The sequence below is a fragment of the Perognathus longimembris genome, chromosome 19 (assembly GCF_023159225.1).
Source record: "Perognathus longimembris pacificus isolate PPM17 chromosome 19, ASM2315922v1, whole genome shotgun sequence".
NCBI lineage: Eukaryota > Metazoa > Chordata > Mammalia > Rodentia > Heteromyidae > Perognathus > Perognathus longimembris.
The window spans coordinates 18,889,227-18,915,077 of NC_063179.1; the positions used below are offsets into that span (position 1 = coordinate 18,889,227).

Sequence of the window (25,851 nt, forward strand, 5' to 3'; positions counted from 1 at the left end):
ACCCTTTTCCTCCCACTCTGTTTCTCCACACATGTGCCCACCCAAGGGGCCATTCATGGCCACTGAGCTCCATCTGTCACCACCAAGTCATCCCTTCTTCAAGAGTCTTTGAGCAATTGAATGCCATTGTATCAAGTCTAAATGACATTCCCCTGAATCTTTGACACCCCTTCTGTCACCAAATGTCTGGTCCCCATCTGACATAAGCAATTCTGCCAGCATCAGTTCTCTGATAGACAATGGGCTTCTGATTCTTCCCTGTACATGCCATGCTTATTCCCAGTGGGATTGTTTTCTTCCCCCTCCTGTAGCTATCTCTTCAACTCCTGTTCACTCTTCAAGCCCAAATTATACTGTGCTTCCTTCATGAAGCCTGACATAATGCCATGAACCACACTGGTTCCCTTCTATTAGCTGCATTTTTATCAACATTGGTTGGTCACATGGTGTTCTCTAGTTGTATACTTCTAGAACTTGTCTGTCAGCAAGCTCCTTGAAGGTACTCTTTGGTATGCTCTAACTGGGCTCACTCTTGAGACAACCCAAGAAGACCCTCCACAGGCACTGAGCAGTGGCTTCCTGTACAAGCCAATGGTCATCTGCATAGGCAAATTCATTACCTGACCCATGAAATCTGTGAAGAAGAGCATGTTGGACAAGAAGGCAGTCCATCCAATGAGGTGGCTGACACAAAGGTAGCGGTAGTGGGGAGGCATGTGGACCAGTGCCCTCAGGAGTGACCTCATGGTCATTGCCTTCCGAGTCTGAAATCAAACATGAAACAGAGGTGTGGCTTTTGGTATGGCTATCCAACCAGCAACAGGAGCCAGTGCGCACAGCTCCTGTTTCCATCACTTGCCAATCACATGTTATGTTGCCAATGTCATGTTTCTGTCACTTGCCACTCACACAAGGCCACTTTTTTGGGACGATGAACATAGGCTTCAATGGAATGGACTCATATAAGTTTTCCTGTTGAAAAGAAACACAACTTAGAGTTTCAGGTCCATGGGGACTCTTATGACCAAAGGGAAAAAGATGAGAATAGTGCTAGATTTGGACCAGCATTTGAGAGATATATAATATCTTTTAATAATACAAGGACACAGCTCACAGATGGACACAGCCATTAAATTATTATAATTCTTGGATTTGTTGACTCTGATAGCATGGTAGCCGGAAGCAAGATGGCCTTCATGGTCTCTTCCCCTTGATGTTTCCCCTCAGCAAAGGGGTTTTAAAGAGATAATTAAGGTTCCTAATTAATTGGCTTTGAGTTAAAAGAGAGCTCCCCTACATGACCCTGGCTGAATCACACGAGCCTCATTTCTCACCAGCCAGTAGCAGAAGCGAATGTTAGAGAGATTTGAAGCACAGGATTACTGTCTTTGAAGTAAAAAAAAGGGACACATAGAAAGTACTTGAAGTGAATCTTACGAGAGCAACTCCTAGCCAATGACCACCAAGGAAACAGGCGCCTCATCCCCACATTCTTAGGAACTGAGTTCCACCAACAATCTGACTGGACTGGAAAACATTTTCTTTCCCAGTTGCACCCTCAGATGAGAACACATCTCTGCTGACATCTTGGTTTCATCTTTGTGGTACTCTGAGAGAGTAGAGAGAAGAACCCAACAAGAGATCTCACCCACAGAGCTGGGAGATGATTAATGAGTATTATGGGTGTTGTTTAAAGCTGCCAAGTTTGTAGTAATATTTATGCAGTGATTGAAAACTAAAACAAACAGCAGTCAGTCATCTTCCTGCTCTTGGCTAGATGCCAGCTCTCTTTCTTTCTTTCTCTTTGTCTTTCTTTTAAAGTTTTTTTAAAATCAGTTGGGGGCTTAAAGTAAGGGCGTGGGCACCATTCATGAGCTTTTGCACTCCAGACGATGTATCACTCTACCATTTTGAGTCACAGGTCCAATTCCAGCTTTCTGGTGGTTAATTGAAGACAAGAGCCTCACAGGCTTTCCTTCCCAGGCTGGTTTTGAACCATGATCCTCAGATCTCAGCCTCCTGAGTAGCTAGGATTACAGACAGACGTGAGCCACCAGCACCTGGCTTAGTTACCTGCTCTTACATGGGTACACTCCCATCTAAAAAGAGCCTTGTATTGGGATAAAATGTGAACAATGTAAACACAGACATCTGAACAATGAGCAGACTCCCTCTGGTCTTCAATTTAAATTTATATTATGCTGAAATCAGAGGCTACAATTATTTCTTGGTTTCAGAAATCTTGAGAGAATTAGGAACTTTAAACGATTGATGACTGCTTTGAAATACGGAGAATGAAGCAGCCTTTAACATCTTGTCATATAAAAGAAGAAAGAAACCTTGGAATATTAAGCAGTAGGCTACCCTGATAACATTGAAAATATAAATACCAACTGTGGTTCAGTGATAGGTCTTGTCAGCTTGGTATGTATTCTGCATCTTGACACAATGAAATTGAATCTTAGTGAGTGTATGGATAAGACAATCTCCTGAGATTTTTTTTTAATTTAACTCTAACAGCATATTGTTTTATAACTCTTAACCTTATATAATAATGCTAATTACTTCTTTGCTGTAGAAAAGTAGATTTACCCATTTTATGTTTATTCTATAAATTGATATTTCAAAATTCACCCATTTGGTAGTAATTAACCCACTATCCATGGCTGTACTGATTTCCTTATACTTAATCAGTATTATAAAATATGGATATTTCACTGGAATTAGGGGAAAACTAACTTTTCTGCATGTAGAATTTATGTCAAAATAAGTAGTATGCAGAATTACTACTTTTTTCCTCAAACAGAAAAGAATTATGTGTGAAAATTCTACAGAGGGAACAATGTTCTCATTTTCATGCTTCAAACTAAGGGATTTCTTTTCATGCTCCTTCTCATCTTTCTAAAAATGCACCTGAAGAAAATTAATCTGGCATGCACATATTCAGCCTTATCTTATATTTTAAGTTATACTTCTGCCTTACACATACTTTTCAGCCTGCTTTCATTGCTAATCTAATTTTTCCCTTTCTTCCAAGAATAAATATGAGCTTCTAAATTGCTCCTAATATTTCTGTAGAAGCTATGAGTATAAATATTCCAAGTTCCTTTGGGTATTTAACTCAGAGTGAAAATTCAGCTGGCATCTTACCCCTAGCTCATCAAGTGTCTTGGAAAAGCGCTTTCCATGGCTCTGAGCCCCAGGAGTCTTCTCACTGCATAGACTCTGCACCACTATGAGCAGGAGACTGGAAGGTAATGAATTCGTAAGTGAACAAGGCACACTTCCAGGAGAATGAAAATGCCACAATTGTGTACTAAACTGTTTAAACATTGAAAAAAAAAAAGAAATTATATTTGGCATGGAGGAACAGGAGATGGATTTTATGGGATCTAGTTTGAATCCTCAAATAATTCAGGCCAATTGCCCAAATTATTAAGAAAAATCCCAGTCCTCAAATTGCAGAGCCAGCCCTTGCTTTGGAAATCAATGACTGAGGAATGATGACCACCTTGGCCTTGGCCGTGGCCCTGGTTTGGTGAAGACTTGTAGACTTCCACTGCTTAGCTGCAGACCTCCCAAGATGTACATTTGGAAGGAAAGGGCCATTTGCTTGGCTTTGAGCCCAAGACATGTAACTCTGTTTTTAATTTTTTTGTTTTGTTTTGTTTTTAAAGACACATAACAAAACTATTCACACACACAACAAAACTGTTGCGTATGTGGCACATAGTATGCAGCTGGTCGTAGTTTTTTCTTATTATTTACTTCCAAATTTGCAGAAATAGTACATGTTTATGATATGTCATGTAATATATTGAAAGGTGCATATTGTTGAATGACTAAATGAGAATAACAGGCACTACTTCATGCATTCATCATTTTTCTCTGGTTGGAACACTTAAAATCTGCTTGCTTAGCAACTTCCCAGCATCTGGTACATTAACTATACACTAAGTATAGTCATCAGGCTGTACAAGAGACCCATTGAAATGGTTCCTTGTGACTAAAACTTCTTACACTTTGATTAACACCCCCCACCCCAGTTGTATTTGATGTACATATTTTCTTACTAACATGGAGCCCTTTGTTTCTTTTAAAACTTTTTCACTTGATGACATTTAACCCTCATAACACCCACTGTGCAGAAAGTGTGTCCCATGCTGGTGAGTTTATTAAAGCGACAGTTAAAAAGTCATGATCCTCAAGTTACTTATCTACTTATAACTTTAAAAGCTTCCCTTATTTTGTTTCTTAAAATTGACATTATTTTTTCTCTTTATTACTTATATTTATTTTTACATTCAGTGTACACATTTGGCTAAGGCTGAATGGACTAAAAAGAAAAAATTAGTGGCAGCTATTAGCCTGTCAGAGAAAAAAATCAGGGTTGGGGATTTAGCTCAGTGGAAGAGCACAGAGTTTTGCAAGTGCAAGGCCATGAGTTCCGTGCTTAGCTCTGTTAAAAAAAAAAAATCAATAGACATTTTCCACATATTTCCTTCCCATTCTTCTCCAGGTTTAAGTGTGTATATGTCTGCTGACGTACTGACATATGGTGATTTATAGAGATCATCCAAAGCAACTATTGTGTAATTAACTCATGGGTTTCATCATGTGGACATTCCACCTTTCCTGCTCCCTCCATAGACCTGCACACCCCAGGGACTCCAGTTTAACAGTGATCTCCAAGATGTAATTGGCTAGTGGAGGAGGCATAGGGCAGGCAGGTGCTCTTGGTTCCTTATTTGCTGTGTGATCAAGAAAACACAAAGGCTTCATCCTATTAATCTCTCCATTAGTTCTCGTGCTTTGCAAATACAATGTAGTGAGAATACTGCAGTCTTTCTAAAATAGGAGTGACAAGTGGAATCAAATGAGCAGATTATTCCCTTGCATTATATCCCCTATCAGGTGCATGGTAGAAGGCAGGTTGCAATGCTGGGGAAACTAAACTCCAAGCCAGTGATGTCCACGGAGTGAGGCCTCCTCGCAGCAGACCTTAAGTAAGCATTTTGCCAAAGTAAATACTAGCCATGCTGAGGTTTACATCTGCATTCATTCTAGAGCAATGCTAAGCAAACTAAACAAGAAAACAGTACTTGAGAAAAAAATCAATCTTGAGAAAACCTTACAGACTTCTATAACTAGCAGTAAGATTACTGCTTTTATTCATGTGCATAATTGAATAAACAGAAATGGGAGTTTTCTCAGCAAAAAAAAATCCTTAAAATACTATTTAAAATGGTTCAAAATGTTATAAACTACTGAGTTATTAGAATGTACATCCAGAAAGAGAGCATTGGGGCAGGGGGACTGATGAAATCTAAATAATTCTGCTGTTTGTTTAATAGTATTGTGATGGTATTAATTTTCCAGTTTTGACAAATGTGTGTGGTTATGTAAACTAGAAACAGTAGTGAAAGCTGATTAAGGACAGACAGGGACTCTCCTTTGTAAATTATGTATTAGGAAACTAAAATAACATATAATTGTACTGTGCCAAATGACAACTTGGTGGGGAGGGACAGACACTCTCTCAGCCACTACAATATCCTGGTGCCCAGGACATTGGGTCTGGCTGCGGTCATTAATATCAATTGACTGAATTAAAAAATAAATGACCCAAGCTGGGCAACAGTGTCTCAGGCCTATAATCCTAGCTACTCAGGAGGCTGAGATCTGAGAATCACTGTTCAAGGGCAGCCAGGGCAGAAAAGCCCATGAAACTCTTATCTCCAATAAACCACTCAGAAAACTGGAAATGGCACTGAGGCGCAAGTGGCAGAGCACTAGCCTTGAGCTGAAGAGCTTAGGGACAGTGCCTAGGTTCAGAGTTCAAGCCCCAGGACTGACAAAAATAATTTTTTAATTCAAAAATGACCTAGCACACAGTATAACTCACCTTGATAATCCTTACTATTCACCCAGATGAATTCCAGTAGGAGGCATATTTCATACAACTGTCTTCTGCTGCATTCATCAACAAACAATAAATAGAACATTGGTTGCCATGAAGTAAAATGTCTGGGATAGGAAGCGGTCTAGAAGCCACCTCTGTCCAGGAATTCCCTTGCCATTAGCCATGAAAGATACAGACAAGGTACCAAATAGACATAGAAGCTAAAATGGCCCCCACAGAAGATAGATGCTACCATACATGGGGCCCTGCACTGATGGCACGGGAAGAGGTACCACAGTCTTCAGAGTGAACAAGATCCCTCAGGAAGTCGATATGGGGGTGGTGGAATATAATAACACTGCATTTATTTGAAAATACTTGGTAACCCTTCTTTTTTTCATTCTTGTTAAAATGTTAAACATGCACTACCTGGATGAAGTGTGATGGCTCATGCCTGCTGTACTAGCCACTTAAGAGGCAGAAATCAAAAGAATCACAGTTCAAGATCAGTCCAGTTTAAAAAGAAGTTTATGAGACCATAACATTTCCAATAAATAAGCCAAGAGAGTTCAGCAATACATGCTTGTTATGGGGTGGGAGGGAGTGCAGGGAGGAGGAGGGCTGAAAAGGTGAAGTATGGCTTAATGGTAAAGAATCTGTCTAGCAAGCACAAGGCCATGAGTCCAAACCTCAATACAGAGATGGAAGGAAGGAAGGAAGGAAGGAAGGAAGGAAGGAAGGAAGGAAGGAAGGAAGGAAGGAAGGAAAAGGAAAAGGAAACCAAACAATTCCCAAGTCCTTTCTGCCCCAGGACATTAGACATACCGAGATTTTAATTCTTTAAATCATATTTTATTTTTTAACTCTTTAAAACAATTTTTAATGTTTGAAATTTTAGAAAATTATTTTCAAAAATTTAAAATAGAGCAACTTCTGTGACTATTATTTGTAAATCACTGGGTTAGGTGATCTCACATTTGATATTCTACTTAACTCAGAACTGTACTACAAGGGATATAGCAATTATTTTCAGCTTATAGATGAAAAACTGAGCTCAGTGGGTTAATGGACCAAAGATCACACAGCTATCAGGATAAGGAGTAGGCAAGTTGTCAGAGATTGACAGGTGCTGGTCACTCTGGTCTGCTCTCCTTTTCCTATACATAAGAGGAGTTTCAGCTGGGTGACTTCCCATCCAGGGCAATATCTGCTGTCTTACTTGCAGTTTTGAGAGGCGGCCATGAAAGTACATTCTGGCCAGTTGTCCAAGCAGGCAACCATAACTTATGTTTGCCACTTGAATTGCATCCATAAGGGAACATGCTATGCCTAGCAACAAAATAATAGTTGAATGCAGAATCTTTCCATCAGCCCAGGACCACCATTTAGACCTTTATAGAAGTGAAGTTACATCTTGTACAAACCATTGCTACTTGAAACATTCTATGTACTAACTCATTTAAGAGTCATAATGGGTATATGAGTTTAATTCTTCCAAAATCCTTACTGTTTACTAGCCAACACTTTTTAGGAAACCCTAGAAACTTTGATCACTACTAAATATTGTCTCCTCCCAGGTTTTTTGTTTGTTTGTTTGTTTGTTTGTTTGCCATTTCCTTGCAACTTGTATCCCAAGCTATCAATCTCCTGAACTTAAAAGGATAATAATAGCTCTTGGGTATTGAAGATTCAATTAGACGTTACAAAACTCTCCACACCATACAAACAAATAGAAGAGAGAATTTTTTTTTAAGATGAAGAACAAAAGCAAGAATATTTTTCCCAAGTTAAGAAAAAAGAAAATGCACTCCTACCTGCTCAGAGGGTTTTTTGATTTTCCCTCTGCACATGACCGGTTCCGGGTTTACAGAACCATTTCTAACTTTCTCCATGGAGCCATAGTCGTGCATTCCATCTGACGACAGCGGGGGCTCCGTGAGGGACTGTTGTGCGTCCATGTCTTTTGCACCATCCCTGAGTGGGGCTTCGGGGATGCTGCATAGATGCATAATAAAGCTCAGAGTGAGCACCAAGGCAGAGAAGAAGAACATGACCTGGAATTCTGTGCCCAGCAGTCTTCCCAGCTGCAGATGGGCCCAGTCTATGGCACCCAAAAGGTAACCCAGGGCACCCCCGAAACCTGGAAAGCAAGAAGAGCTACATTAGCATATTTGGCAGACCATCTTCCCTTTCTGTCATGTACATGCCCATCCTTTTTCCATAGAAAAACATCCTGAGGGGCAATAGGGTGAGAGGCTTAGATACTGCCAGCCAGGCCATGGCCATTCGGGTCCTGATGTATTATTAGACTCCTTGAAGGGGGTACAAAGCAAGTCTGAAAAAAATCACAGCTTTGTAAGCAATCTTCTTTCCTCTAGTAGAAGCTCATGGTACTTATTTGCAGTTGATAGCTATAGAAATAAAAACAAAGGTTTAGGTATAAATTATATAAATGCTACTATCATTTCATAAGACGCCAACTGGAAGTGTTTCTGGTACATGCTTAATATGCTGTGCTTGAACACATGTCATTCATGGACATTAGAGTACAACTCCTCAAAATGGATCCCATGGTAGTGATCCAGTATTTGAAATCCTGGTACTGATGACTGATTCTCTTGGGTTCCTGTTTTGAAACACAGTACTCATGGTATGGACAGGACATTTTGCCACTTGGCAACAAACTTAGTACATGTTTCTCAGAGCATATACCAGTGACCTCTCAGAACACCAGGCTGAAGGCGAGACAGAACAAAGCATGGGAGAATGTCTAAGAAATTCTAACATTGAACACCACTTCCTGTATGTCACAAACTTCTGTAACATAGATTCTTCTGTCGAAACCTTTCACTATCAACCTCTCATCAGGCCTAGAAAACACAAGCTGTCTACATAGCTGAATAGATCAGTGTTTTGTTATTTTTAATGAATGACATGTCTATATTCTTTTCCAGATAAAGACAAAACCCTCACACACCAGGAGGTCAAGATGAAAAGAGACCTGGAGTTCCTATGTAACTCTAAACACCAAATATGACACAAGCCTGACTGCAAATTCTATGAATCCTGAAACTAAGAGTTATTTAAAATACTGGGAGAATAAAGGATTTGGGTCACTTTATATTTTGGTTAGTTGCAACTAATACAGAGACTATGTACAGGTGACCAATTGACTAATAAATGGATCTTAAAAATAAAGCATTATTTTTTAATGTCTTGGGTGGTGATGTGATTTAAGCAGGATTTTTGAAAGACTGTAACACCAGTGGAAGGCAACGTTCTCTGGCAGTAAAGCTTGCATGATATAGTTATGAATATGGGAATATACATAACAGAAAATTATCAGTTACTGTGAAATATTAGTGACCTGACAGACAGGAGAGATCCCTATTATAAACATTTATAGGAACTGATATGTGAAATCAATCTTCCACTGTGCAATAAAATAGCAGTTTTACATGATAAATATAAATATAAGGATGCATGTGCCATTTTCTTCTCTTAGGGAGGGGGGAAAACAGACAAAACTGTTTTGTTTGTCCCAAAGATATGGTAGAATATAGCTATAAGCTACAATAGCAACATAACAGGATGTGTATGAGTGGCATAGTAGTCTAAGAGGGAAATTCTTCTAATGCAATATTACAACGCCAGAGGAAACATTTAAGCCAGGTTTACTGATACTGTCATACATGACAGGGGCCAGCAGAGAGCTGTGGGACTTCATTGATGTCTTTTCTTTGTGCTTCTTCTGTTTAAAAGAAGGGCTTTATCTTCCACAATAGTCTCCCCCAAACAAAGCTTTGTCACCTTAGCTGTAACAAAGGCTAATCACTTTATCATCTACTGCCTCCGACATCTGTATAGCACACTGCATTTATCCTATTACCAAGATCAGACTCATTTGGGCATCTGGAAAGTCACCAGGCTACTAGGCAAGCCAGAGCCAGTGTCCAGAGGACATCTGCTGCCACATTAGATAACAAGCTCTTATGAGAAAGAGCTGACTGGCTCTGCACACACCAAGCCAGGCTATGTCATCAAACTCAGGCCAGGGCTAATGTCATGAGAACAAATTTTGGCTTTAGCACACAGACATCCTCTTTCATAACGTATGGTACAAGTTCAACACTGGCTCATCCTGGAAAGCCAAGTGGATTTAATCTGCAACAGTAAGTAAGGTGGAAACTAGGGACCTTTCAGGACCAAAAAATCCAGAAAACCAAGGCGAATAAAAAGAGCCCCCCTACCCCACCCCCAAGTCTGTCTTTGTCCCTACCATGTGCCCATGTTAGCCTCCCTGTACAAAGCATGTGACTTACAAGTGCAACCCCAACTCAAGTAAAGAAAGTTCTCAAGGGCTGGAGGAGTAACGTAAGTGGTAAAGCACCTGCCAAACAAGTGGAAGGCCCTGAGTTTAAAAAAACAAAACAAAACCACAAAAGAGAAAATACATATCACTCTGCTATCCAGAAGCAGCAATTGTTAGTATTTGCTAGGGACATGGCTCAAGTGGTTGGACACCTACCTGACAAGTGAAAGAACCTGAGTTCAAATCCCAGTACTGCCAGGAAAGGAGGAGGCAGCAGTCAATTCTTTTACTTCTAAAGGAGGACAGTCTAAAGAGCCCCCATCTCTCTTTTGGGTTAATGTGAATGATTTTGTTCTTTTCTACTAGTAGAAAACAATAGCACTCTGTGTCAGATTAGGTCTGGTGATTACCTATTAAAACCTGGAAAATTAACCTAAATATCAGATAATATGTGGATGTTGACATCTAATGATATTAGAAATTGGTGAAACATCTACTCCAGCCAGAAACTGTGCTAGATGCTTGGTATACAGCAATGAACAGGGCAGACTCCTACCCTCTTGGAGACTAAGAGTACAAAGAAAACCAATCCCAATGAAACACATGCTGTGTTTCACTGAAGCGAACCTAGCATTTTGGATTTACGAAGCAACTTTTCTCTTAAAAGTTGGCAAGATAATACCTTTATTTTTTCCCCTCTGTTTCCTCCTCCTACCTTGAATCCTAGTATTTCCTTCTCCCTTTGGGCTCTTCCTTCACATCCTTCCTTCCTTCTTTCCTTCCTTCTTTCTTTCCTTCGTCCCTTCCTCTCTCCCTTTCTCAAGGATGTGACTGCAGAGAAGAGACACAGGAATAAATTCCTTGTTTCTGAGTTTCTAAAGCCCTATAGCTCCAAAAACATTGACTACAGACTCCGTAGAAGATATAATTTTAAAACAAGACTGCCCACAAGAACCAGAGCATCTAGGATAGGTGCGCCCATATTAATGGATCCTAAGAGCTCTAGGTGGTTCTGTCCCTTGAGATGCCTACCAAGGTTCAGAGGGGAGAAAACAGGTAGCAAATTCTCCCCTAGGTGGTTATCATGTGGCCAGAGCTTCAAGCTAAAAGCATGGATTAAGTTTAGAGCTGAGGAGTCACATCCGATTTAGACATTTAAAAAATTCTCCCCACATAGTCCTATCATTGTCCATGCTATTCACTAGAAAATTTGCAGAAGAGTGACATCAAAATTGTATCATTCTAAATTATACTTGGACATGATAAACTAAACAGGACTCTAAACATTCCCACAGTGAGACCAAAAGAGGATATTCTTAGGAAAGTATGACACGGGCTCAATAGAAAATGACCATATAAAATGATTCTTATTGAAATGAACTCTAAGAAGTAGAAACCAGAGGGCTTTTCTTCATGTTACTTTTTGAGATTCTCTCTCTCTCCCCCTCCCTCTCCCTTTCCCTCTCCCTCTCCCTCTCCCTCTCCCTCTCCCTCTCCCTCTCCCTCTCCCTCTCCCTCTCCCTCTCTCACCATATGTGATTTCTGTACCTTTTATCTTGTATGTAAGTTTACTTAATTTGGGAAGGAAAGGGGAAGCACAGAAACAGTGGGACAAAGAATGAACTAATTCAGCAGTGATACTCACTAGATACTATGTTGGAAATGAACTATACAACTTGGAGAGGAAGGGAATCAAGAGGGAAACAACCTGGGAGAAAATGAAGGAAAAGGGTGATCCTGCTCAAAAGAAATGTACTCAATACCTGACTTAGGTAACTTAGGAATTACATAGATACCCTCTGTATATTACCTTTAAAATAACTCAGAAAAAATCATATCATTCTTTCTTAAATAAATGCAGAGAGCATGCAAATTGTCTTTGCCAGAGATAGCATATGCCCTGGTTCCTGCTGAAAGTTTCTAATTTGTGTTAATGTGCCTAATGTAGTAATGGTTCCTACAAAAGCAATCACCATAATTATCCCATCTTTTTATTCCACAAGCAGATTACTCAAATTGAGGGTGTTAATGACTATTGCTAATCCAGTTCAGATAAAGTTCTTGAAACTTCCCATTTCATGACATGATACATAAAATCTGACTTTTGTTTCTCTTCTTATTTAAGGATTAGAAATGGATGTAATGTTAGGTCATTAATTGGCCTGGATCTGGGGCCTTTTGTGGCACTTGAAGTTAATTCTTTTAACGTCACTGAACTAATGTTCGTAAGCTCTGGGTTGCAATAGCTCATTGTACCAGTTAGGTTAATAAAGTACTTTGAAAAATGCTTTCACTCCTCCTAGTGGTGACTAAGGAGCATGGACTACATATGCTGGAGTTAAAACAAAACAAAATAAGAACCATCTGAAGAGGAAAGCCATTCACACCCTTGCGATCTCAGGTCTCCTCTCTCTTGCTCTGATAGCTGCTATGGTGACTAGTACTAAGCCCGGGTGCATCTGGACCTCACATTGGGGGAATTCTATACTTAAGATTGTCCTTAATGCAGTCGATGGACTTATCTGCTCTCCTTTATCCGCTAGAGGGAGAACTGAGTCCTACTTTTATAAGGCTCCTCAAGGGCTGTGGTAAGAGGCAGGGTGACCAAGGGGAATAGAAATCAACTTCATAACTTCACAAGTGATTAGCCCATTCCACTTCATCATTTTCTTCTTCCTCTCTGCAATCACTTCCCAAGTAAATTGCGTGCAAATTTTTTCTTGGGCTCAACTTGTAGAGGAATCCAGATTAAAACTGAAGTTACATCTTTGGTTAGCTGGTTAGTTGGCATGTAGGTAGGTTGGTTGGTTGGGATTTACCCATCAACTACCACTAGCAAGCTGTGTGACATGGGGTTGGTCACTTTACCTAGTAGTAAAATAGCTTGGTCATTTGTAAAATAAGGATGTTATAATAGAATATTCGTTCTAACAATATTTACAAGCACCCTTATAGCACTAGGTACAGAATAATGAATAGGAAAAACAATTTCACAGCAACTGGGGAGTTTACAGATTTGTTGGAAAGAGGTAAACAATAAGCAAATGACTATAAACAACTATAAGCAATGATGAGTGTACTTGTGAGGAGGACTTTTGTGATTAGAGATTATAAGAAAGCAAGGAATCAAATCCAGCTGATTGGCATACAGAGATAGAGCTTTCAAGCAGAGAAAAGAATAAGGGAAAGTCTCTCTGACAGACCTTACATTAAGTGAAATAAGTGAAACATTGTGTTAAGTGAAATAAAAAAGATAAATATTGTATGCTCTCACTCATTTATGGAAGAATAGTGGGCCTCCACAGCGAAGAATCAGAGAAGACATATTATGAGAAGTAGAATGTGAAGTCTTTATCAGACCAGTGACCACAAGCAGACTCTTCTCACAAAGACCTGAAACCCTGCAAATACACTTAACACTGTTAGAAAACTGAGCCATGAGAGCAGGAAAGGAAAGAAAGAGCAGAAAAACAATACCAACAAACCAGATCTGCTCCAATGGAGCGCTAAAGTGGAATGCCAACTTGACTGGAGTAGAGCCAGCAGATAGGGGATGAGCAGACAGGAGACAAATGGCATGTGTACCCATGCCTGAGCTGGCCAGCTAAATAGGGTCTGGGCCTAAATATGGTCAGGTCAGGGGACAGGGTCACAGAGTGCTTGGGAGTTGAGGACCCAAGATGGGCAGGTCCATTAATACATTGTTCAAGTCCTCGCCTCTGCCTCTAGGAATTCAGGCACACCTATCACCTAGGAGATAAAACTTCCCTGCTTCCACCATGAAGACAAGTTGGTGCCAGTTAAACCCAATATCTATCACACACCACATGGTCAAGATGGTGTCAGTTAGATTCAGCATCCCTGCTTCATCAGTGGTCACTAGAGGCTAGGTGGGGTAAGGGGGTGAGAGGAGGGTTAGATAGTAAGAGTCAAACTATAGTCAGATAAGAGGAAATAGTTCTAAAATTTTATAGTACAGAATGATAATAGTATTTGATAACAATTTACTATGTATTTTATAATAAGTAGAGAACAGTTAGAAGATTCTCAACATACAGAAATAAAAGTTGAAAAGGTGAAAATGGTTTAATCACCATGAATTGTTAATTACCTTGATTTGGTCACCACATGTATTGAATATACAGCCATACCAAGTGATGTCACTTAGTGCAAATACTATACGTCAATTTTAAAACTAAAACAAAAGGGAAAAAATGTTCTTTTCTCTGCTGCCTTTGAGGTTCTTTGGGAGTTGGGTTGTCCGCATTTAACTGGAAAGGAGATGTTAGTTAGGAAGCATTAACAATGCTATCCCAAGTCGCTCTCATCACTCAAAAGCTGAAATTCCGGTGCCCTTGGGATTCTCCCCACCCCCACCCCAGCTACATCCTTTTGGAGCTGCATGAAGAGATGTGAAAGTTTTCCACAGGCAGAAACTTCAAAGGGAACCCAGTTGATGAAACAAAACTACTCATCAAAAATTATTCATGAATGAGAAGATAAAACAGCCTCACACATGAAAGGTAGCTCCTGTCTACCATTTTAGGTCAAAAGGTTCATGTCTCTGCTTTTTTGTGTAAGACTCGTTTTCTCAGTCTTTACTCTTTTTTTGCCAATCAGAACATTTTTTACATGTTTGTATTTTTAGGTATACTTTGAAGTATTAAAAAAATAGACAATTTGAAAAAGATTGAGTCTAACAAGTATCCCATTTTTTCCAAGACATACAGGGGACAAGTTTCTCTTTGAGTCATTCATTACAAATATGACTTTTTTAGGCCTGAAGGCAGTAGAGGATTCAAGTAAATAGAAACATTTGATATTTAATTATGTGGATGTCTCCTTGCTCTGAGCTTGTGTTCTTTTCCCAGGTTATCAATAATCACCATTGTGTAGAGAGTCACAAGCCTGTAAGGAAACAGTTCAAAAATACTAAGGTTGCTTTGTCTGCAGTAAATGGGTGGAGCCAGGATTTCCCATCATACCTCCTCTAAGGCTCCAACCAAGTTCACTTGCTCAAAACAGCAAGGTTTGGGGCCAATTTGGCAGGAATGTGCTCAGTTAGAAGATTTTGGCACAAAGGAGGAATTTCCTACCAATGAGCATGGATTTGGGCTCACTGGTTGGTTTCAAGGCCTTATCAAAGGACAATGTTGTGAGAGAACATGGACAGATTCACCAAACCCACCCTGGCTACCAGGAATGGAGCGGTATCCGTTAATTTTGAACAGGAACTAGGAGAATGAAATATCTCCCTGGAGCCAGCCACATCTTTTCTAAATAACTTTTGTTCACAAATGGTGAGAAATATTTTAGCAATGAATAGTTTGACACTTACTTGCAAAGCATTTAGAAATATTGGACTAGAACTATGTCTCTGTAACAAATATAAAGAATTTCAATTTACTGGGATGATTGGATTCCTTGGATGAATGCTAGCTTGCTGCTGATGAAAATCAAAATGGGCCCTGACACTGAATACATCTTTGTCAGAAAAAGATTTGCTTCAAATGGAATACTCCAGTCATCAGTTTGCCAAGTTCATGTAAACTCAAAATTTTGGGTAAGTGTGCAGAAAGTAAACAGAGTGGTACCATAGCACAACTACCTGTTAGTTTTTCACTACACATTTTAACATAGTCTTCCATTCACAACAAGTATGCCTCAATGAGGTTGTATATCTTTAACTCATCCAGAATGCAGCTATTATCATTTTGAGAAAAAATAGACAGGGGAGAGGGAGAAAACAAGAAAAATAAGACTGACATTAAACATCTTAAAACAGCATGGGTGATCTTCACTGCTTTCCATTTGTTGAGCTCATTTCTGGGAGTAGATGTTAAAGAGGAGATGAATCTGCAGATAGATATATATGCCAGTTTATATATACAAAACACAGCATGATGCATTGAGTTATATGGTAGATGTTTATGAATAATGTAGACTATCTGTCATTATAACTTTGTCAGGGACTTTAAACTCCAAGCCTTAAACAAGGTGAAACTCCAGTATTGCCCTGCAAGAAGATGTTTGAAGTTGTTTTTCTGGAAGAGCAATGACTTGTTGAGAGGTACTATGGGCCCTCAGGGGTCCCTCTATGACCAGAGGCACACATGTTTGAAGTTGTTTTTCTGGAAGAGCAATGAACTTGTTGAGAGGTACTATGGGCCCTCAGTGGTCCCTCTGTGACCAGAGGCACACATGAATGATAGTTGGCTGAGGTCTAGAGTTCAGTGGTGCTGATAAGACAAAGCAAAGCATCTTAATGAGCATATTTGCCTGACTGGAGCAACCTGCCACGTGGTTTATTTAATTTGATGTAAAATTATATGACTATAAGCAAGGCCATGAAATGAAGTCTCCTTTTTCATAGTAAACATTTCTAAATCTTTCTTATCAGCAAGATAATGACTTAGAAAGCAAGGGAAATTGCAAGGGAACTGTCAGCACAGAGTTTTCTGATCTTATAGGAAAGGCAGAAAAATAGATATGGTAGATTACAATAGAAAAGGGATGTGAGGTAGATTGCAAAACCAAAGAGATGTAGATGAATGTGCACGTCAGATTAAAGTGTACAGAGCAGTATAACTTTAAAATATACTTTAATTATTACTAATGTATGGGTTGTGAAAGCTCTGGTTGCCATATTCTGTAATAGTCTTGATCTCTACTTGCTTTTATTTGGCAAATAATTGTGTTTGTATTTTCTACGATACCTTCAGAATTTTGTCTGTTCAGTAATAATAACTTCTTTCTCTTTGCTAAATGTAGCAAATTTGGTTCAGGAAAACTTCTTTTCCCCTCCCCAAAGACTCATATTCCAATCTCTGTAGAACATGGGGTGCTTATACAACCCAATTCTTCCCCCATGAGAAACAAGAAGTTGGAGGCAGGGGGAGCATGGAAAACTATTGCTTTGTTCACTTAAAGAGATAGAGAAAGTTCTTTCTTTTTCCTTCTTTCTTGCCCTTTCCCTTCCCTCCTGTCTTGAAACCTGGCAACTATGATGTAGCTGAAGAGCCTACATGTTGATGAAGAAAGCCAAGCAATATTAAATTGCCGGCTCTGACATCTAACTGCTGGGCAAAAGCCAGCAGATGTCTACTGACTTCCTATTAACTGAAGAAAAAGAAACCTTATGTGTTCACTGTGATATAGGCTTTTCTTATTTGCAACCCTTCCTAATTATGAATAGCTTTGGCTCATACCACAGGATGATGGAAGGCTCAGGAGACCAAGGAGGGTTGTAGGGAAACCAGCCTGGATTTTCCTGTGGCTATACTCCTCCCCCAAGGAGATAATTAATACACACATAATGTTGCTTATTTCTCATTCATACATTTCTTACCCTCTCATTTGTACACACATATAGTTTCTCTGGAAGTACCTTTTCTGAAGTACTTGATGGTACTATGAGGGTGATTAGAAATATAAGCTGAAATAGGAAGTAGACTATGACAAAGGCCAAATTTCTGAGGATACATTCAAAAGGACCAACGTTAGATTTCTAGAGAGATAACTGCATATCCATGTTTATCACAACGTTATAATAGGTTATTGACAATAGCCAAATTGTGGAGTCAGTCTAGATATCTATCAATAGATGAATGGAAAAAGAAAAAAGTGATTAATTAAAGTCTAAACATTCACACTGTGAAAACAATGAAGGATACTCTTAGAAGAGGATCACAAGGATTCGATAGCTATGTGTATATGATCATATAAAATGATGTTTATCAAGATGAACTCTAAGAAATGGAAGCAAAAAGGTTTTCTTTATTGTGCTGTTTGCACTCCTTTTTATTTTCTTCTTCCTTTTTTTCTTTGGTTTATTCCCTTCTGTTGCTGTTTTTGATTTCTGTACCCTTTGTCATATATATACCTTTACCTAGTTTGGGGAGAGGAAGGGGAAGCACAGAAATGGTGGGACAAAGAATGAACCAATTCATCAGTGAAACCCACTAGATTCGAATATCATAATATGGGAAATTAACTATATAACTTGTAGAGGGAGAGGGAAGTCAGGAGGGGAAAAACTGGAAGAGTATGAGGGAGGGGTTGACACTGTTCAAAAGGAAATGTACTCATTACTTGACTTATGTAACTGTAATCCCTCTGCATATCACCTTTACAATAAAATTTATTTTAAAAAGAAAAGAATAGGGGCTGGGAATATGGCCTAGTGGTAAAGTGCTCACCTCATATACATGAAGCCCTGGGTTGGATTCCTCAGCACCACATATATAGAAAAGGCCAGAAGTGGCACTATGGCTTACATGGCAAAGTGCTAGCCTTGAACAAAAAGAAGCCGGGACAGTGCTCAGGCCCTGAGTTCAAGCCCCAGGACTGGCAAAAAAAAAAAAAAGAATTAAAAAAAAAGTGGTACATGTACACAACGGAATTTTCCTTAGTCATTGGGAAGTATTATGTCTTTTGCTGGAAAATAGATGGAACTAGAGATCGTCATGATAAACAAAATAAAATAGTCAACTATTACATGTTTTCTTTCATTTGTGGATCAAGGGGAAAATGAACAAAACAAAACACTAAGGTCATAAAAGAAAAGGGGGTACTATGGTCTAAGATTCAAAGTCTTTAGCTGATCTTATAAACATCCAGAAATATTTCATGCTTTTCTGATTATTTGAAAATTAGAGAATATTTCTAGTATGTGAAGAAGGAGAAAAGGAAATTAGTATATTCCCTCCAAGTACAATCTTTCCATAACCTTAGAAAATTGGCTCAACAGCAATGGGTGTCAAATTTAGAGAGGCCTTTCTTGGATTGAATTTTACTTTCCCCCAACACTCACGTATTTATACCTAAACCCCAACATTATAGTGTTTGTAGATAAGATATATAAAGGATAGTAATTATGGTTTAATGAGTCCACAAAGGTAGAACCCTAATCTAATAGGACTGATGTTTTCACGAGGAGAGACGTGGAGGAGGGGTGTGTGTACATGCACAGAGGAAAAGCCACAGAGAGACAATACAGGAGTTAGCAGCAAAGGAATTAGGAAATCTGATGGTTGAGAACGATAGCTTGGATATGGATTTTAAAAATAATCACATCCTGGCCTGATGATACGAATGCAATGGCATGTGAGGTATGGCAGGAGTCTCCAAAGCCTCCAGGAAATGAAAATGTTCAGTCTCACCAAGGCTAAGAGCTCTATGCCCAAAATAATGACACATATCTTGGTCTCTGGAAGCTAATGACATATAACTCAATTTTCCAGCACTGACCATGCCTTTAGAACCCAATAAGAACTTAAGGTCTTAGGACCTCAGTGCAGAACTCCTCCTGGAGTCTGGCCACTCTCTTATCTAAGGATCTACTTTCACTTTGTTTGGGGCATTTTAAAACATACTCCTGCTTAAGCCTCCTGTGTCTGTCATTGAATTCTTTCTCTGCCGAGAGCAATAACCTTTGGAACCCCAACACAGTGATCTAAATCTGGTAACAAGAGCTCTGCCAGAAGGTAGCTAACTACATGTCAGGATGTGTCACCAGAAACCATCTCTACCACCAACGTGATCTTGAAATTTCCATCTTCTGTGACAGCAGTCCTTAAACACAACAGCCAAGAGTGACTACACAGACCCTAGGGACTCCAAATTCAGGATACAAGTGTGGTAAACCACAGCCTGTCTCTTCCTGCTAGAGTCATCTGCCTCTCAGACACCTTTATGTCCATTTATTCAATTAACTTTTGTGCTTTGATGATTTTGTGGATCAAATCCAAGACCAAGTTAGATAAAAGTCTCCCATGACTTTGTTGTAATTAATTTTAGCAATTTAGAAAAAGAGAGTGAGGGGACCTTCTCCCTAGGAAACAGGTGAAAGTCTCAGAGTAACTTTGGTCCCCACAGGAAGAAAAGGGGAGGAAGTTCTCTGAGTGGGCAGATCAGAACCTGGGGAAGAAAGAGAATCAAGTAGGATCTCTTAAGTAGGATCAAGAATGAGTGGGATCATCTTATTCTTGAAAAATAGAATATAATGGAAATAGATTGTGGAAGCTTTGGACTCTGTCTAAAAAAATTTTTTTTCTTTTCCTTTTTTTATCTAGAAGGAAAAAAGGGATCTTGGCCAATAACCAAATGAGTGCCCTAGTTAACTTTTAAGAATATGAATCCAGAAGCTGTCAATTGGTTCAGTGAGTGTGGAAAATTAGATTAGAAAACCAGTTAAACAAGAGGTACGTGAGTGTGAACTAAAGTAATATCAAAATCCCATGTGCTTGCTGACACACCAGGCTGATGTCAATATCCAAGTGGATATATTGTCCTAAGCTCACAGAAGCCCTGTCCTGTGTAAGCCTTGCAAGAGTTTCTAAAATATACAAGCTGGTAATGTCAGAAGCAACCAAACAGAGCTTCTTTGGACAAGCTTAATAATATTGTAATCTGGGAAGTGAGGGCCATACTACAGATGTCTCTACTGCAATCAACATTAGTAAATTACAATAAATCAGATGAAACCAAGTGATGAGTCTACTAACCTGGAGGAGATAAACAACAAAAATACATGAATGATAAATGGTAAACATACTGATCAATGGGTGATGGACAGATGCAAATGAATGATGGATAGATGCAGATAGATGGATGGATAAATGGCAGGTGATAGATGGATAGATAGGTAGACAGTTGGTTTGAAACTGGTAGACACTAGGAAGAAAAGTCAAACAAGAGTGGTCATACACTGTCACCTATTGTAGCTATGGTAGCCTAGGAAGACTTCACTGCTGAGAACCTGAGTGGAATGGAGGATTAACCCATGGGATTACCAGAGGAAAAAACATCCCAGGCAGGAGGAGAGCTCATACCAAGACCAAAGCAGGCACAAGCATGGAATGCTTAACGGACTGAAGCACACACAGAAGACACAGGTGAGTGGAGACACAAATAGGAAATTCTATATGAATGCAAGCCCAGGTAAGAGCATATAGTTGTGAGTAGCAGAAGCAAACGAGACAGGAAAATTATCTCAACCTCTTTCCATGTTTTAAAGGGCCAGAATCCTGCTATCTTCCTCAACTCAAGGAGAAGAGAGCAGGTGACAAGCAGGTCTACATTGATGCTTCTCCTCCTTCCTAAGGTGAAGAGTAAGTGCTTGCTGTGTAGGAAATTCCTCCATGTAGTCACCATTCAAATGTTTGACCAAATGACAAAGCTGGACCCAGTAGCTTCAATGTAAAAGCACTGTTCTTGAACCTAGAGAGTAATCCTACTGACTGTGGAAGAGATAGTATGCATCACAAAAGACAGTAAGTACACTGGCTTCATTTGGAAGACAGATAAAGTGGATTCATAGAATTTCCCTTCTAAAATAAAAATCCTCCTAGGCCAGAATCCTGTTCTTTATCCCCTTCCTCCCTATGTCCAACACAATACTAAGTGGTGTGCTAAGTGTTATTGTTCTAGCAAATAGCAGCCAAGGCTAAGAACAGGCTCAACAAACCAAGAGAGCCTCTGTTATCTTCCTGTGGACTTTTCAAATTAGTGAGTTGACTTCTTTATATAACTATTATATTTTGATAATTTTTTAAACTTTGTTTGGTCTCTGCTATTTTAATTTTCTCTGAATAATTATTTATTGTCAAAGTGATGTCCAGAGGGGTTACAGTACAGGGGTACATTTTTTGTACAATTTGTTACCACCTGCTACAGTTCATAGGGCATCTGCCATGAAATCACCTGTGACCCAATAATATGTTATAATATTTAATAAACAAATAAAATGCAAGTTGCTAGACCCCCATTTCAGACCCACTGAATCAGTATAACTAGAGGAGGAGCCCAGGAACCTGGATCTATAGCAAGCTCCCAATAAGGCTGCGAATGCCTTACTGACTTCTACAACGACCACTGCTTTCCAACAGAAGTGCAAAGGCTTCTTTCCATTTTAACTTTCATGACTCCACAAAAAGTTCTAAGAAAGTTCTTGTGTCAACTTCCTTTCCAAAAACTCTGGAGCCCCAGTCACAAGCTGACTTTGTTCAGAGAAAGACACTGAGACACACAACCCTCACAGACCTCGTGATGGGAGCATCCCATCAACTAATCCATTCATTCAAAGCCCGGCTGCAGCCTGGCTGCCCGACACTGGTTGGCTTCCCTGAAGCACCTCCCTATCTGGAGAGCTGGAAAGGCTTTGAAACATTCCCTACCTGTGAAGAGAGCATGGTAGTGGAGGCCCTTTTCCTTGTCCTTATGGGAGCATACATCAAATAAGTAGGCCTTGATTGGCCCATCAATGAAGTCAGCAGCAAAATCAAAGAGAACCACACCTATCATGGTGATGCTTATGGCCCACACCAGCTTCTTCCTTGGGTTAGCAATCAAAGCTGAAAGAGAAAAAATATTGGTCTCCTGAATTCTTTCTAGAATGACACATATTTTTTTTCATTTCATCTTAATTTTCTGTCATTATATCATCTCCCACTTCTTTCATTTTGCTTTGTTTTTCTCACATAAAAATGGCTTATTTGTTTTTTCAAGTTTTAAAAATTATTCTACTGTATGTCTGAGAATGACACTATAGAAAGAAAGTAGATTAGTGGTTACAGAAGGTTGGTTAGTGCATAGAAAGAAATTGGGAATGAATCCCAATTGGCAATAGACTTGGAATAAAAAAAAATATTCCAGAGGGCTGGGGATATAGCCTAGCGGCAAGAGTGCCTGCCTCGGATACACGAGGCCCTAGGTTCGATTCCCCAGCACCACATATACAGAAAATGGCCAGAAGCGGCGCTGTGGCTCAAGTGGCAGAGTGCTAGCCTTGAGCGGGAAGAAGCCAGGGACAGTGCTCAGGCCCTGAGTCCAAGGCCCAGGACTGGCCAAAAAAAAAAAAAAAAAAAATATTCCAGAGTTAAATCTGGTGATGGTTGCCTTGTTACTACACACACACACACACACACACACACACACACACACACACATCACTGGACTATATACTTCTAAGTAAAATGTCTGGGATGTGAATAATAGCTTTTAAATAAAGATGTACGTGTAATTCTTGTAAACAATTCCAACAACACAGCAAAAGCTGAAGAAAATACTTCAAGTCCCAGCCCCAGTGATGATTATTCTCAGAGACATCCCTTTATGCACTTCTTTTTTATATAATTTTACTTTATTATTATTATTTGTTGGTCATGGGGCTTGAACTGCACTTCTTTTTTTTAAAGGCTCATTTTTCACTTTATTTCCTTCTTTGTGTCACTGTATTTAGGGGGAAAAAAGCCTAGCACATGTTATTTTTTTAAGGTAGAAAACAGGAAAATTTCTCAATCTGTTCTCTCCATTCATATTAACATAACTTCCACCAGACAATCTATTATCTGCAACTGTACAAAACAATAGAGGTTTTTCACTAGCTATTCTCTATAATTCCAGGCTTCTCTAAACTGTTCTACATAAAGGGACGTATAAAGCTATTTACTGAATGTTTTTTAACTGCAAATTTGATAATATTGCTCCTGCTGGTACTTAATAAATGCTGGTACTTATTGTCAGACATGATGCACTTCTATATGCACAGATCCAGTTGTACAGCAGTGCTTGCCTCACATCCAGGGCTTCCCAAACTCTAGCACACTTAACCACCTTGTTAAAACACATCAATAGTCCCACTTTCTAAGACTGATTTATTAGGCCAGAGGAGCTCGAGCATTTGCGTGTCTAACAGCCCCTAATGATGCTGATGCTACAGGTAAGAGGGCTACAATTTTGAATACCTTGGCAAATGTGATCACACAGGGCTTACACTCATCCTCAACCAATTCCCCCATGTCTTTACATTGCAGTTAAGGATGGGATACTTTGCATGTTTTTTTTCTTTTTTCCTGTCTTCCTTTTTTAAAATTTAATTGAGTTTATTGTTATGATAGCCCTGATATACAGAGAGATTACAATTACATGAGTCCAGTAATGAGTACATTTCCACTCAGACGGTGCCTTCTGTTCTCTCACTCTTGCCCAGTCCCCCACTTCTGTTTCCACCCGAGTTGTACCGTTCATTTTCATCAGTGTTAGTGAACTCCACTGCTGCACTTTTTCACCATTTTCCCCTTGAGTTCTGTACCCTCCCCCCACTCTGCTACATGTGAATACGTCATACATAAAGTAAAATAGAATCATCAGCAAATACAAATTTAAAGATTTAAAAAAGAGATCTCTCATTTCCATATCTTTCCATTCATTTTGATATCTATTATATATTATATATAATTTTATATAAATATAAACAGCTACATAGGCATTGCGCCTTTGAGTTTCTCTATTAAGAGTATCCTCTTTTGATCTCACTGTGTGTGAGTATCTAGAATCCTTACAGTCTTTAATAGCTAAATAATATTTATTCTGCAGATATGCTGCCATTCATGAAGGTTGGTTTTTTGTTACTTTCTCAGTTTAGTTTTAATCCAAGAATAGTACATAATACATGCACACACATAAAGTTCCAGTATAAAAATCATTGTAAAACAAGCCGACCCTTCTTTTCTAAACTCCAATCAGAAAGAAATATGCTCACCAGCTTTTTATTAACTCTTTCAGAAACATCATAGTTATGCATTTATCTCTGGACTATATACAAATGGTTCCTCATTATTCTGCTTCATAATTATCCATTCTGCTGACTCAAGAGTTAGTGGACTACAAATTATGCCTTTTTAAATGTCAACGATATTTTTTTCAATGTACCACCACAATTACTAATTGGCAGCTGATTAATGGCTAGAAAGTGTTTTACCATTAAGTTTATCATCATTCAGAATTTGCAATGCAAAAAATGTCCCCTTTAACTCATAGGCTGACACCCTGCACTCCTTAAATGGCTCTACAATAAAGCCAGGAACAGAATTAAACCGTATCGAATATAAGAGGTAATTAACTGAAATCAGTGATGGAGCCATTTAGTAGTTGGTCAATTCAACAGAACACCAGAACATGCTGTCGGGCATAATGGCTCAGAAATTAAATAGCTCAATTGATACAAAAGGAAAGCTTTAATTTGTTATATAGATCAACATTCAAAACTATTATAAAAGTTTCGCAAGAACAAAAGACAATGCTCAATGATATTTCCAGAACTAAAAGCTCCCCAAACACCTGTTGGAGGCCATTCAAAGCTGGAAATCCACTGCAAGCTAGAGACCTGAAGTTCTAGCCGGTTTCTAGTGACTATTGCAGAACTTGCCATTCTCCTCTGGGAGCTGCACAGTAAGATTTGTGAAGTAGGCTCACCTGACACAACAGCATCTCCATTGAGGTACAGGGCCATGCCCAAAAGCATCATGATGGCTAGCGTGAGGATGTAAGGTCTCCGGCGGCCCCACCTGGACTGGCAGTGGTCGCTGGCTGACCCCACCACGGGCTGCAGCAGGAACCCCAGCACGGGGCTGAGAAGCCACACCATGCTGTACAGGCTCTTGGGAAGGCCCACGCTGAGCAGGACTGGGGTCACATATGCCGCCTCCACTGCGTAACAAAACTCCCGGCCGAACATGGCCATGCTATGCATGATGAGTCTCCCCGTGGGTCTTTTGGATGGCTCCACAGAGCCAAACGGGCAGCTGTCAGCGAAGGATTGATAAGTGTGAGTGCCAGTCTGCCCACTGCCACCCAT

The 25,851-nt window shown here is 39.5% G+C and overlaps 1 protein-coding gene across 2 annotated transcripts in view; it reads right to left on the minus strand.

Moving 5' to 3' along the window:
* Positions 1 to 25,851, minus strand: part of Slc45a2 (solute carrier family 45 member 2) — a 32,875-nt gene extending 7,024 nt beyond the window's left edge. For both annotated transcript variants that reach the window (XM_048368337.1, XM_048368338.1), the window contains exons 1-4: positions 25,470 to 25,851; positions 22,391 to 22,567; positions 7,717 to 8,042; positions 621 to 764 (exon numbers count right to left, since the gene is read on the minus strand). In XM_048368337.1, coding sequence (XP_048224294.1) covers positions 621 to 764; positions 7,717 to 8,042; positions 22,391 to 22,567; positions 25,470 to 25,851 — 1,029 coding nt within the window. The remainder of the gene's footprint in view (positions 1 to 620; positions 765 to 7,716; positions 8,043 to 22,390; positions 22,568 to 25,469) is intronic.